This window comes from Xenopus laevis, chromosome 1S, assembly GCF_017654675.1.
Source record: "Xenopus laevis strain J_2021 chromosome 1S, Xenopus_laevis_v10.1, whole genome shotgun sequence".
NCBI lineage: Eukaryota > Metazoa > Chordata > Amphibia > Anura > Pipidae > Xenopus > Xenopus laevis.
Genome location: NC_054372.1, coordinates 202,203,877 through 202,219,397, shown reverse-complemented (window position 1 = coordinate 202,219,397; position 15,521 = coordinate 202,203,877). Strand labels below are relative to the sequence as shown.

The window sequence follows — 15,521 nt, the reverse complement described above, 5'->3', positions numbered from 1 at the left end:
TTCTGCCCCAGTGCCCTGATTTCTGCCCCACTGCCCCTGATTTCTGCCCACTGCACTTTATTTCTGCCCAGTGCCCCTGATTTCTGCCCCAATGCCCCTGATTTCTGCTCACTGCCCCTGATTTATACCCCACTGCCCCTGATTTCTGCCCCACTGCCCCTTATTTCTGCCCCACTGCCCCTTATTTCTGCCCCACTGCCCCTTATTGCTGCCCCAGTGCCTAATGCTCCTGATTTCTGCCCAGTGCCCTAATTTCTGCCCCAATGCCCCTGATTTCTGCCCAGTGCCCTGATTTCTTCCCCAGTGCCCTGATTTCTGCTCCAATGCCCCTGATTTCTGCCCCACTGCATCTTATTTCTGCCCCAATGTCCCCGATTTCTGCCCAATGCCCCTTATTTGTTCCCCAGTACCCTGATTTCTGGCCCAATGCCCCTGATTTCTGCCCCAATGCCCCTGATTTCTGCCCCAGTGCCCTGATTTTCGCCCAAATTCTCCTAATTTCTGCCCACTGCACCTTATTTCTGCCCCAATGCCCCTGATTTCTGTCCACTGCCCCTGATTTCTGCCCCAATGCCCCTGATTTCTGCCCCAGTGCCCTGATTTCTGCCCCAATGCCCCTGATTTCTGCCCCACTGCACTTTATTTCTGCCCCAATGCTCCTGATTTCTGCCCTACTGAACCTTATTTCTGCCCCAATGCCCTTGATTTCTGCCCCACTGCCCCTTATTTTTGCCTTAATGCCCCAAATCTCTGCCCCAGTGCCCCTTATTTCTGCCCCAGTGCCATGATTTCTGCCCCAATGCCCCTGATTTCTGCCCGACTGCCCCTTATTTCTGCCCCAATGCCTCTAATTTCTGCCCCAGTGCCCCTTATTTCTGCCCCAGTGCCCCTTATTTCTGCCCCAGTGCCTTGATTTCTGCCCAAGTGCCCCTGATTTGTTCCCAGCTGCCCCTGATTTGTGCCCCAATGCCCCTGATTTCTGCCCAACTGCCTCTGATTTCTGCCCCAATGCTCCTGATTTCTGCCCAGTGCCCTAATTTCTGCCCCAATGCCCCTGATTTCTGCCCCAGTGCCCGGATTTCTTCCCCAGTGCCCTGATTTCTGCTCCAATGCCCGTGATTTCTTCTCCACTGCATCTTATTTCTGCCCCAATGTCCCTTATCTCTGCCCAGTGGCCCTTATTTTTGCCCCAGTGCCCTGATTTCTGCCCCACTGCCCCTGTTTTTTGCCCCACTGCCCATGAGTTCTGTCCCACTGCCCATTATTTTTGCCCCAATGCCCCTAATTTCTGCCCAGTGCCCCTTATTTGTGCCCCAGTGCCCCTTTTCTTCCCCAATGCCCCTGATTTCTGCCCCACTGCCCCTTTTTCTGTCCCAGTGACCATGAGTTTCTGCCAACTGCCTCTGATTTCTGCCCCAATGTCCCTGATTTCTGCCCAGTGCCCTAATTTCTGCCCCAATGCCCCAGATTTCTTCCCCAGTGCCCTGATTTCTGCTCCAATGCCCGTGATTTCTACTCCACTGCATCTTATTTCTGCCGCAATGTCCCTGATCTCTGCCCAGTGGCCCTTATTTGTGCCCCAGTGCCCTGATTTCTGCCCCACTGCCCCTGTTTTTTGCCCCACTGCCCATGAGTTCTGTCCCACTGCCCCTTATTTTTGCCCCAATGCCCCTAATTTCTGCCCAGTGCCCCTTATTTGTGCCCCAGTGCCCCTTTCTTCCCCACTGTCCCTGATTTCTGCCCCACTGCCCCTTATTTCTGCCCCAGAGCCCTGATTTGTGCCCCAGAGCCCTGATTTGTGCCCTAGTGCCCTGATTTCTGCCCCACTGCCCCTGATGTCTGCACCAGTGAACTGATTTCTGCCCCACTGCCCCTGATGTCTACACCAGTGAACCGATTTCTGCCCCACTGTCCCTGATTTCTGCCCCAGTGCCCTTTTTTTCTCCCCCCAGTGCCCCTTATTTCTGCACCAGTGTCCCTTATTTATATTCCAGTGCCCCTTATTTCTGCCCTAGTGCCCCTTATTCCTTCCCCAGTTCCCCTTATGTCTGCCCCAGTGCCCCTTTTTTCTGTCCCAGCTCCCTGATTTCTGCTCTGGTGCCCTGATTTCTGCCACAGTTTCCTTATTTCTTCCCGAGTGCCCTGATTTGTGCCCCAGTGCCCAGATTTCTGCCCTAGTGCCCTTATTTCTGCCCCAATGCCCCTTATTTCTGCCCCAGTGCCCCTTATTACTACCCCACTGCCCCTGATTTTTGCCCAGTCCCCTTATTTGCGCCCTACTGCCCCAGATTTCTTCCCAGTGTCCCTGATTTGTGCCCTTATTTCTGCCCCAGTGCCCTGATGTCTGCCCCATTATAACCAGTGGATGTTTCATACTGGGGTCGCTCCTTACAAGGACTGGGGAAGATTTGGCACATTCCAGACATTGTGAAAGCTGAGCCTCCCCCACATTCCCCCCCCCTATAACCCAGAGGGAGGGGCAGAGACTGGATTTGCTGAATCTCAGGATCAAGGACAGGACCCCCTGTAACAGAACTACAACTCCCAGCATCCCCTTGTCACACACTCAATGTGCTCAAACTACTAGACAAGGGGCGGGGCCAGAATTCTCCATGGAGTAACAGTGGCCAATTAATCTTGTAATAATGTCAGGCCTAGACTGTCAGCTCCTGGGACAAACTGCAGGACTTGCTGGTCTCACCCCACAGAGGGAGGGGCCTGTCTCACACTAGGAATGTAGGAAAGGAGAAGCATCTCAAGTTGGGGTTCAGTCTTTTGTGAGTGAGGGGGGGCAGTGGTGTCTGAGTAACACCCCCCCCCCTCATATAAAGTGATGTCTCCCCCCATCAGGACAATGACACAATGTAACACTGTCTGTTCTCTCCTCCCCCAACACTAAGGGGTTAATAAATCCCACTGGCTTAAATGTTTCTCTGTATAGAAATAAATTCACATTCCACCATTCACGTCTCCCCCAATCCTGCCCTCCACCCTCTGCTTTCCCTCCCTACAACTTGCTCACAGCACAACCAGCAGTGCAGCCTCCTTGTACAATACCCATAATACACACACTTCCCCTTTAACTCCCCTTTAACTCAGCCAATATGAATATTCAGCTCATGAACTTGTGCTTAGCCAGGGGCCCCAACACTACACTGGGGGGAAGTAAAGAAAGAAAGGGGGATAGATACAGGGAACAGTCTCCCAGCAGGGGTGGTAGGACTAATACAGTAAAGGAATAGGAGGGAGAGTGAAAGGGGGATAGATACAGGGAACAGACTCCCAGCAGGGGTGGTAGGACTAATACAGTAAAGGAATAGGAGGGAGAGTGAAAGGGGGATAGATACAGGGAACAGACTCCCAGCAGGGGTGGTGGGACTAATACAGTAAAGGAATAGGAGGGAGAGTGAAAGGGAACATAAGGAAGTGATACTTTACAGAAAGGGGGATAGATACAGGGAACAGACTCCCAGCAGGGGTGGTAGGACTAATACAGTAAAGGAATAGGAGGGAGAGTGAAAGGGGGATAGATATAGGGAACAGCCTCCCAGCAGGGGTGGTAGGACTAATACAGTAAAGGAATAGGAGGGAGAGTGAAAGGGGAGTAGATAAAGGGAACAGCCTCCCAGCAGGGGTGGTAGGACTAATACAGTAAAGGAATAGGAGGGAGAGTGAAAGGGGAGTAGATAAAGGGAACAGACTCCCAGCAGGGGTGGTAGGACTAATACAGTAAAGGAATAGGAGGAGAGTGAAAGGGGGATAGATACAGGGAACAGCCTCCCAGCAGGGGTGGTAGGACTAATACAGTAAAGGAATAGGAGGGGAGGCAGAAGGGGAACACAAGGGGGGGTAGATACAGGGATAAACAGCTGGAATTGTGGAAACGTCGAATGTAAAAAGGAAACAGGCAGAACAGATGGACAATTCCCTACTGATAAATTTCCCACTGAATCCTGTGACTGTAGATTTATTGCAGTTGGTCTGTTTGTACCGTTAGGATGTTGATAGTTGATGCTTCATAGAAATCAACTCTGCCCCCTACTGGTTCATGTTACGGCCGGAGCTTCCACTTACCTACTGGGCTCAGACACGGCAGAGGGGCACCAGGTTCGCCCTAAACACACAGTAAAGACCACCTTGCAAAAGTATTCACCCCCCCCCCCGCATTGGCTTTTTACCTATTTTATTACATTTCCACCTGTAATTTAAATGTCTCTTAATCGTATTTTATGTGATGGATCTGCACAAAATAGTCTGAGTTGGTGAAGTGAAATGAGAAAAATATATATAAAAAAACCCCAGAAAATTGGCGTGTGCAAATGTATTCACCCCCTTTGCCATGAAGCCCTTTAGGGTCGGAGTTCACGGGCGACTTTGGATCGATCCTGACGCGCTGAGTAAAAGACGTCCAATTGGCTGTGAGGGAAATAAAGTGAAAGTAACGTGTGATGATGTCACTGATGTGACACGAGATGAAGATGCGACGTCTGCAGCCCCAGTGCATTCACCTCCCACATCCCATTCACTTCCCTTATTTCTGTCACATCCAATCAGAAGTCTGCGCTTTTGCTCAGCGCGTCAGGATCGCTCCAAAGTCGCCCGTAATGTCCGACCCTAAAAATCCTGGCGCAGCCAAATACCTTCAAAAGTCACCTGATTAGTGAAATGAAGTGCAAGCGAGCGCAAGAGTCACATGATCTGTAGATCTGACATGTACAACGAAGCTGCCACGAGAGGGTCGTCCCCCAAAACTGACAAGAGTGGGGGGCAAGGAGGCCATTAATGAGAGGAGCACAGAGACTTGATCACAATAATCAGTCCATAGGGTCGGCCTTTATAGAAGAGGGACCAGTAAAAGGACATTACATAGGGGCACATTTATTAAAGGTCGAGGTGAATTTTTGAATTGAAAAAAATCGAATTTCGAGCTATTTTTGAGTACTTCAACTACAGAATAGACCAGATTTGATTCGAATTTGAAAATAATCCAAATATCGAAATTTATCATGTACTGTCTCTTTAAAAATTCGACTTCGACCTTTCACCATCTAAAAGCTGCCGAATCGCTGTTTTAGCCAATGGGGGGTCTCCTGGATCCTATTTGGAGTCAATTGGCGGAAAAACTTTCATCTAATTCAGCCGAATACAGACCTATTCAACCCAAAAAAACTTCAACTTAATTTCAGTTGGTCTTTTTGAATTTTTTAGGGGGGTGAACAGTTATGCACGCTGAAGATTTCTGTTATTTTGTCCTATTTGTCGTTTGCTTCACAATAAAAAACATCTTCAGGGTTGTAGTGATGTTGTGTAAATGAAATGTTACAGTCACACAATCCATTTGAATTGCACCTTGTGAGGCAACTAAACAGGAAAAATCTCAAGGGGGTGAAGACTTTTGCAAAGCACTGTAACGACCTTTCCCTACATTGCCCAGGATTGGCCACTAGCCACACAAGTGGCCATTCTCCCACACGATTATAGTGGGAATAAAATACCGGCCCTCCTAATGTTTCTTTTATTCCTTATCAATAAGGTTTATATAAACTATAGTAGTACTTATCTGTTATCTACTGTGTATCCTGTGCTTGAATGGCTGCCCCCATGGCTACACAGCAGCTTGTTTATATAAACTATAGTAGTACTTATCTGTTATCTACTGTGTATCCTGTGCTTGAATGGCTGCCCCATGGCTACACAGCAGCTTGTTTATATAAACTATAGTAGTACTTATCTGTTATCTACTGTGTATCCTGTGCTTGAATGGCTGCCCCCATGGCTACACAGCAGCTTGTTTATATAAACTATAGTAGTACTTATCCGTTATCTACTGTGTATCCTGTGCTTGAATGGCTGCCCCCATGGCTACACAGCAGCTTGTTTATATAAACTATAGTAGTACTTATCTGTTATCTACTGTGTATCCTGTGCTTGAATGCCTGCTCCCATGGCTACACAGCAGCTTGTTTATGTAAACTATAGTAGTACTTATCTGTTATCTACTGTGTATCCTGTGCTTGAATGGCTGCCCCCATGGCTACACAGCAGCTTGTTTATATAAACTATAGTAGTACTTATCTGTTATCTACTGTGTATCCTGTGCTTGAATGGCTGTTCCTATGGCTACACAGCAGCTTGTTTATATAAACTATAGTAGTACTTATCTGTTATCTACTGTGTATCCTGTGCTTGAATGGCTGCCCCCATGGCTACACAGCAGCTTGTTTATGTAAACTATAGTAGTATTTATCTGTTATCTACTGTGTATCCTGTGCTTGAATGGCTGCCCCCATGGCTACACAGCAGCTTGTTTATATAAACTATAGTAGTACTTATCTGTTATCTACTGTGTATCCTGTGCTTGAATGGCTGTCCCATGGCTACACAGCAGCTTGTTTATATAAAGTATAGTAGTACTTATCTGTTATCTACTGTGTATCCTGTGCTTGAATGGCTGCCCCCATGGCTACACAGCAGCTTGTTTATATAAACTATAGTAGTACTTATACGTTATCTACTGTGTATCCTGTGCTTGAATGGCTGCCCCCATGGCTACACAGCAGCTTGTTTATATAAACTATAGTAGTACTTATCTGTTATCTACTGTGTATCCTGTGCTTGAATGGCTGCCCCCATGGCTACACAGCAGCTTGTTTATATAAACTATAGTAGTACTTATCTGTTATCTACTGTGTATCCTGTGCTTGAATGGCTGCCCCCATGGCTACACAGCAGCTTGTTTATGTAAACTATAGTAGTACTTATCTGTTATCTACTGTGTATCCTGTGCTTGAATGGCTGCCCCCATGGCTACACAGCAGCTTGTTTATATAAACTATAGTAGTACTTATCTGTTATCTACTGTGTATCCTGTGCTTGAATGGCTGCCCCCATGGCTACACAGCAGCTTGTTTATATAAACTATAGTAGTGTTTCTGAAGGAAACACACCATAGTTACACGTGCAGGGCAACAGTATATGATATTTTCATTACTTTAAAATACTTCCATTTGTTGGTGTTACTGTTCCTTTAAGTGTAATTTTTAGTGGCCACGTGGCATTGCCGTGTATCTCGCACCATTGGGGTCTCATCTCTGGAGCCTCATGTACATTGGGGGTCACCAGTCACACAGGCCCATTCTCTAAGTCTCCCTAAAAACATACATAGGGCACAAAGCTCTGGAATTTCTTATTTGCCTGGTCACCCCACACACAAGTTATACAGGGAAGCCGAGACTAGATAATGTACCCCCTACTGTAAATGATAAGGATATTAGAACTAGTCACTGAGGGGTTGTTCTGTGACCATATAAAGGCACAAGGCTGCAGGCTGAGTTATACAGGGAACTCTGAGTATCACTCATGTATTATAAGGGATAATGTACCCCCTACTGTAAATGATAAGGATATTAGAAGTCACTGAGGGGTTGTTCTGTGACCATATAAAGGCACAAGGCTGCAGGCTGAGTTATACAGGGAACTCTGAGTATCACTCATGTATTATAAGGGATAATGTACCCCCTACTGTAAATGATAAGGATATTAGAAGTCACTGAGGGGTTGTTCTGTGACCATATAAAGGCACAAGGCTGCAGGCTGAGTTATACAGGGAACTCTGAGTATCACTCATGTATTATAAGGGATAATGTACCCCCTACTGTAAATGATAAGGATATTAGAACTAGTCACTGAGGGGTTGTTCTGTGACCATATAAAGGCACAAGGCTGCAGGCTGAGTTATACAGGGAACTCTGAGTATCACTCATGTATTATAAGGGATAATGTACCCCCTACTGTAAATGATAAGGATATTAGAAGTCACTGAGGGGTTGTTCTGTGACTATATAACCAGTGAGTGTGTACAGTAAGTTACAGTAGTCCCTGTATGAAGTACATAAGGCAGGTGAGTATGGGGGCAGGTGGGTAATGGAGTAAAGCAGAACTATTTCATTAGTACAAGAGTCGCACAAGAAGTGACCAACTGAATGGCCCGTATGTGTGAGTTGCAGTTCATCACATGTCATGGAGCAAACACTGTCCGGACAGAACATTTTGGGTTTGTTACTTTGTGCCCCTGGAGTTCCCTGTGAATTCTATATGTACAGTATATACAGTATGTGTGTGGCACACGGGGCTGCCTGATCCTCACTGCTGACACTCTATTTCTCTTCATTGCAGAGTAGAGTGGGAGACCAGAAGGAAGGGGCAGACACATGAAGTGAAGATATTTATTGAGTGTAATACTTGTGGTGAAGCCACGGGCGGGCGCAGGAGGCACCTTGGGGTGTCCCTAAATACAGCTAAAAACCCCAATATTATGCAACATAAAAATAGAGAATTTCCCATAGAAATGTGAGACTTGTTACTCATTTATACACTTACTGCTATAGGAAGCCGCACAGTAACACTCTGATTGCACATATTCAGGCACTTAAAGGCACAGTGCAGCGCAGGGACCCCCACATGCAAGTGCAGCGCAGGGACCCCCACATGCAAGTGCAGCGCAGGGACCCCCACATGCAAGTGCAGCGCAGGGACCCCCACATGCAAGTGCAGCGCAGGGACCCCCACATGCAAGTGCAGCGCAGGGACCCCCACATGCAAGTGCAGCGCAGGGACCCCCACATGCAAGTGCAGCGCAGGGACCCCCACATGCAAGTGCAGCGCAGGGACCCCCACATGCAAGTGCAGCGCAGGGACCCCCACATGCAATTGCAGCGCAGGGACCCCCACATGCAAGTGCAGCGCAGGGACCCCCACATGCAAGTGCAGCGCAGGGACCCCCACATGCAAGTGCAGCGCAGGGACCCCCACATGCAAGTGCAGGGGTACACAGCGATGCATCCCAGGGCTGCATGGAAAGAAGCATAAGGCAAATGCAGCAGGGACAGGCATTAAGGCATTGGGGCAGCATGAGATTAATAAGAGGTAACAAGGAGGGCAATAGGACACCAGTAGCAGCAATAGGAATAAGGCACAGACAGAATTGGACCATTAGCCACTGGATCCTCTGGGCTGAGAGAACCGTTCATGTAACAGGAATGAAGTGCAACACCAACCTCTCCCAGCAGGAGGTGCTACAGTGCCAGGAGGCTGCTGATTGGCTGTAGGAATAGTTAGTCAGCTGGGGGCGTGGCAGGGGCAGTAAAGCAGGGTGAGTGACAGTTGCCCTCAGTGAGAATCCTCGCGCAGCTCCGATGGAAGGAACTTGTATTGCTGTTGCCTGATCATAGCCAGCTTCTTCCTCGCCTCCTCCAGCTCCCGCTCCTTCCTCAGCATCTCCTCCTGGGCCGCAATAATCTGCATGGGGCAACAAATGGTCAGGACTCCCCTATGCACCCCAAACCCTCCCCCAGTGGCTACAGTACAGGATCTCCTCCTGGGCTTCCATGATCTGCATTGGGCAACAAATGGTCAGGACTCCCCTATGCACCCCAAACCCTCCCCCAGTGGCTACAGTACAGGAGAATATAAGGTAGCCCGGTGACTAGGCCACAGTGAATAAGTGCAATGGGACACCAATGGGCAGGATGGTTCCTAAGAGATTCCTCCCTCTTCCCACAATTCCTTGCTGCTCCTCACCTGAGCGATTCCTCCAACCATCTTCTCCTTCACCACCACCGTCTCATCGTGGTCCTGGAAAGCAGCGGCTTTCTTGGCAGCCTTCACTAAGTTGTCTGAGGCTCGCTTTACTGCATTGCCGGCAACCTGCCAAGAGACCAGCCAGGTGTAGAGCTTTATCTCCAATAAAGCAAGTGGGGCTGCTCCTACCCACAATCCCTTGGGGGTGTCACTAACCCAATACATGTGAGTAACACATCAGCCACACAGAAATTACACGCACCACACAACCAGTAACAACTTCCACAATCCCTTGGCCTGGGGGTCCCCCAAAAGTAGAACTCACCTGCAGGCGTCTCATGGCTTCAGAATCGTGATCAGCTTTCACTTTACAGGCCACCAGGAGCTGCGCTGTGGATGCCGCCACCTGTTTGGCTGATGAAATGAGTTTCTCCTCACTGGCGTGTCCTTGTACCGCTGAGTTGGCTGCTTCACACAGATTGCTGGTTGCTGCGGCCACCATACGAGCCTACGGGGTAGCCCCAGGGGGGCAGAGATTAATCCACAGGAGTCAAACATAGAGCAACTCTTCCCTAATTCTACATAAACACAAGTGCCCAGCATGTGCCCTTACCCCCCACTCAAATCTGCTCTATACCCGACTGGCACATTACTGGCACATCCTACACCTCCCTCTAATATCTGTAACCCCATTAAGTCACTACTATTATTTACGTGTGTGCAATTCTGTGCCCAGGTGCTGCCCACACCCACTGTACATGAGATGCCAGTATTACTATAGACATAAATACTACTGACTATGCACCACTATATACGCCACTTACAGCTGATATCAGTCCTTGGGACCACTGTCCATCATCATCGGCATTGGCTGGAATAGCACCAACCTACAAAGGCAAGAGACAAAGAGACATCTCTATATAATACACAAAAGCCATGAATATCTTGTAAATTATATCCTTATAAACGGTGAGTTCTGATGTCATCAGTTATAAACGGTGAGCAGTGATGTCATTTCTGTCACATGACTCACTGAAACGTGTGTATTATAATAAATAAAGTGCCCCCAGTTGCAAAATATGAGGATATTAGAAGTTACCTCGGAGTTCCATGACCTTCAGCCTCGTACTTTTATATGGTCATGAAACTCCTCTGTAACTTATAATATCCTTATATTTAACAAGAGGGGGTACTTTATTCACTATATAATGCCCCAGGGCAAGTTATAGGAAAGCGTTGGGATGGCATTGGACCTTCAGACAGAGGAAGAACAAGTATTAGAAAAGAGTTGGGGAGGGGATTGGACCTTCAGACAGAGGAGGAACGAGTATTAGAAAAGAGTTGGGGAGGGGATTGGACCTTCAGACAGAGGAGGAACGAGTATTAGAAAAGAGTTGGGGAGGGGATTGGACCTTCAGACAGAGGAGGAACGAGTATTAGAAAAGAGTTGGGGAGGGGGATTGGACCTTCAGACAAAGGAGGAACGAGTATTAGAAAAGAGTTGGGGAGGGGGATTGGACCTTCAGACAGAGGAGGAACGAGTATTAGAAAAGAGTTGGGGAGGGGATTGGACCTTCAGACAGAGGAGGAACGAGTATTAGAAAAGAGTTGGGGAGGGATTGGACCTTCAGACAGAGGAGGAACGAGTATTAGAAAAGAGTTGGGGAGGGGATTGGACCTTCAGACAAAGGAGGAACGAGTATTAGAAAAGAGTTGGGGAGGGGGATTGGACCTTCAGACAGAGGAGGAACGAGTATTAGAAAAGAGTTGGGGAGGGGATTGGACCTTCAGACAGAGGAGGAACGAGTATTAGAAAAGAGTTGGGGAGGGGATTGGACCTTCAGACAGAGGAGGAACGAGTATTAGAAAAGAGTTGGGGAGGGGGATTGGACCTTCAGACAAAGGAGGAACGAGTATTAGAAAAGAGTTGGGGAGGGGATTGGACCTTCAGACAGAGGAGGAACGAGTATTAGAAAAGAGTTGGGGAGGGGATTGGACCTTCAGACAGAGGAGGAACGAGTATTAGAAAAGAGTTGGGGAGGGGATTGGACCTTCAGACAGAGCAGCAATGAATATTAGAAAAGAGTTGGGGAGGGGATTGGACCTTCAGACAGAGGAGGAACGAGTATTAGAAAAGAGTTGGGGAGGGGATTGGACTTTCAGACAGAGGAGGAAAGAGTGTTAGGAAAGTGTTGGAGTGGCATGGTGTTGGACCTTCAGGCAGAGATGGGATGAGTAGAAGGTAAGGTTGGAAGGAGTGGAAGCTCTTGGGCAAGAATGTAGAAAACAAGTAAAGAACAATACATAAGTGGAGTTGTACCTTTCCCTGGGCTACCAGCTCTCTCTGGGCAGCAGATGCGGCTTTAACAAGAGCACTGGTAGCCGCCGCAATGGATTTTGCTGCCTCCAAGATCTGCTCCTCAAAATTCAAGCTTTCATCCGCCTGCTACAGAAGGAAAGATGGGTTAGGGCTTATTTATTATATCATTACAACCAAAGACTAGGGCCTAAGGATTAGGGTCAGGCCCTTACAGTGTGGAAAACTAAGGAGAGCAATGGCTCATTGTTTGCTGTGGTTATTCACTGTGATAATGATCTCATGGGCCAAACCAGAGCCACCTTCACCATGGGGATCTCTTGGTAATGCTTGACAGAAGGAGAGATAAAGCCAATAAAATGTCTACTTCAAATGGGGTCCCAGGACTTTGCCACAAACTCTGGTGAGAGATCCATAGGCCCATCTCTGGCTCTTCCCATACAATTGTTTTTCTGCTCTTACAGGTGTGGATGAAGGGACCACTTTTCTTGATCCATCATTTCTTCCCAGAGTCCCTACACCCAGAATGGAACAGTAGTGGAAGTGGAGTTTCACACAGAGAAAAGATCTTTGCACAGGATTTATGTCTGCCCCTTTCCATGTTGTGCAACTGAACCCAACGGGGACAATCTAAAAGCTGATCCTCCCACAAAATGAGTCACAAAACAGACTGTCAGTCATGATTTCTCCAGTGACCACACTGCATGGACCCTCTGATTCTGGCAAACTCCTCTTCTGATCAATGACACTTATACTTTGTCACAGAAAAAGAGCCTCCCTCCAAAAGAAGGCAAGGAGTGTCACTACAGCTGTGCAAATAAAGGAGAAAATAATAAGAGAGAAAGTGGAGTTGGACTGTGAGTAACTTGTGGGAATAGTCCCTCTGAGAGAGATGAGTAGAGCAGTCAGAAGGACACTGGTTGTACCTGCTGTGACCTTGGGTGGCTCTCTAGCAGCATTTATTCTGGTTTCTAGGGTCAAACATTCCCTAGCAATCAGAAAGTGGTGTGTATGAGATAGGCCTGTATAGAAAGATCAAGTCATAAACACAACGTAATGATACAGCCTCACACAGCAATAGTTTTTTGGCAGAGAGGACAGTGAGCCCCTCATTCAAAAGTTGTAGAGAATGACAAAAGGAAGGCAAAGAACACATCAACTAAACAAATGAGGACCAATTAAAAACCTGAACTGAAAAGTAGGCCATTTGATAGGAATCCATGCATTAGTGTTGTGTGTTTGATCTCCTAAGATGGTTTGGTATGGGCGCCTACCATTGCTTGGTATGAATGTTCTCCTAGTCTGCTATGTTCTGAATGTTCAGCTTCATTTGGCACGCACTGCTTCTTAGCTTATATTGGAATGCAAGGTCTCTTTAGGTTGGTTTGGAATGGAGGCCCTGCTAGGCTGCTTTGGATTGTGAGTTCTCCTAATGGATCTACTAAGGATGGGATTTCCTACTTTGGTTTACAATGGACTTATCATCGGGGTTACACCGATGGACCTTTTCTAAACTGCATGGATATAATTTGACAGTAGAATTTAATGAAGATGGTGATGATGTTATGGTTAAAAAGCCACCACCCTTCCTCCTGTAAAGCCACCAAGCTTGGCATATAATAGAAGATAAAAGTTAGTAGGTGCTAGGGGATCTAATGTGATGACTGTTCATGTCTTTGGCATCCTTGGGTCCCACCTGTTCATCCCCTGATCTAGTGCTGGGCAATTTCCCAATTAAAGGGATTTTTAAGTATGCCAAATTCCTGCTCTCTGCGGATCTCTTGGCCTGTCTCATAGACAACTGGAACTGAACACTTTTATAACTTTCAGTCTTTTGTTATTGCTTATGGGTTTTTCATATTTAGCCTTTTAGCAACCAGGCAGTAGGTTGAACAAATTATGGGATTATGAACGTTACGTTGGAAAAAGTTAGAAGAGAAAGGCAAATAATTAATAAAAACTAAGAATAGGCTATTTTATAAAATAGTAAAAGTTAAGGGTAAAGCCTTTATTGCATGGCACCCCAGTTTTGGTGTAAAGCATTAAATACACTCTCATCTGGTTCCCGGGTACAGAGGCACCTCACAGACAGTGCTACCGTTCTGATTAATAGCAATCTCCACACTAGAATTTGGGGGAGCCGGTACCTTTTGGTCTCCCATATATTACCTTTGGTTTGGCGCGGGGCTTCAGCTGCTCCAGTTTTTTTGCTGCTGCTTCAATTGCAGCCGCTGCTCCCAACAACTCATTCTCTGCAATCACAGTGGGGTCCTCTGGATCAACCCATTCTGTGCCTGTAAGGAACAACAAAAGGCTTACAACACTGTGCCAGTCACTGAGACACTCCTCATGCAGCTGGATGGATTGCTCGTTGTGTACCCCAGTTATAGTAAAAGAGTAAGTGGGTAGAGAGTAAGTGCTGCAAGGGGGTGGTTAGAGGGCAAATTGCTAGAGAGTTAAGTAAAAGAGAGGGGCATTACAATACCTTTCATGGCCTCGGCAGCCTGGATGAGTTCAGTCACTGAGCCTGCAACCTGCTTGGAATATGCGGCCAACTGCTGCTTTAGCTCTGGGCTGGGCTTCTGGAGGATCTGTGGGAACCAGACAATGAATATTGGGGCAAAAGGGAGTGAGAGTAGCAACAGATGTTAAGAGAGAGTCATAAGGGGTGTGTGGCACATGGAGAGCCAGTAGGGGTGTGAGCCAAGGACTGTAGGGTAAAAAAGTGCAGGAAACACAGTGATGGAAATAAAGGGAATGAAGGAAAACATACAGAATCTTCTGTTAAGGCAATACATGGGCACCGCCCACAAAGAGTGCACACGCCTGCAAGAAGTTCTCTACATGTGATGTAATAATGAGTTTCAGTACATATTAGATGAATTAGTAACCATAAAGCTTTCACATAATGCACAGCACACACAGACAGGACACACAGATGGGAGAGAGAGATGCAGGAGGGAAAGGCTTGAGTGCAGGACACTTACCAGAAGCACGTGCTCCAGTAGCTGCAGGTAGCCAATGGCACACTCCTTTCCAAAGCGTGTGGCTCGCATTCGCACATCAGCATGGACTTCAGGGTGATACACGGCCTCCTGTAACAGTTAATCATTTTGTCATGACTATCCCGATACTCCGTTTGTAACATACTCCATAGGGAGATATGGCAGATAGCCACAGTAGCCTGTTATAACTCCCACCCCAATCAGCATTCTTTATCTGCCCATGTTAAACATACTGGCCCGTCACTAACCTTGCATGATCTCAGCATGTCGGCAATAGCCCGTCGGCTCAGGTTAGCCGTGGCAATCACATCCTCCTGGCGGCAAGAGTTTCCTGCAGCCACAGCTTTGGCAGTCGCCATGGTAATTCCTTTAGTCATTCGGATAAAGTCTTCTGGGGTGGAAGTGTGGGGAGGCGGCTCGGGAGAAGAAAAGACCTGCACAGAAATCAGGGGAAAGGGGTGAACACGTATTACAGAGGTGCTATTGCCTCCTATAGATTTGTGCATGAGACACTATATCACTGGATGCAGGGAGTTACAGGGAAAAAAAACACAGCCATTGTTGTTGCGGTATTGGAGAACTTGATAATGATGTACTGACTGAAAAACCAGATGAAGCTT

General features: G+C 47.3%; 1 protein-coding gene across 3 annotated transcripts in view; it reads right to left on the bottom strand.

The window, feature by feature from the left end:
* Positions 1-8,211: 8,211 nt before the first annotated feature.
* Positions 8,212-15,521, bottom strand: part of tln2.S (talin 2 S homeolog) — a 49,953-nt gene continuing 42,643 nt past the window's right edge. For 2 of the 3 annotated variants that reach the window (XM_041572140.1, XM_041572142.1), the window contains 9 exons: positions 15,150-15,335; positions 14,884-14,991; positions 14,382-14,487; positions 14,066-14,190; positions 11,900-12,025; positions 10,404-10,466; positions 9,905-10,087; positions 9,580-9,705; positions 8,212-9,297 (listed from right to left, as the gene is read on the bottom strand). In XM_041572140.1, the coding sequence (XP_041428074.1) occupies positions 9,169-9,297; positions 9,580-9,705; positions 9,905-10,087; positions 10,404-10,466; positions 11,900-12,025; positions 14,066-14,190; positions 14,382-14,487; positions 14,884-14,991; positions 15,150-15,335 (1,152 nt within the window). In that variant the 3' untranslated portion in view covers positions 8,212-9,168. 3 annotated transcript variants of the gene reach the window in all.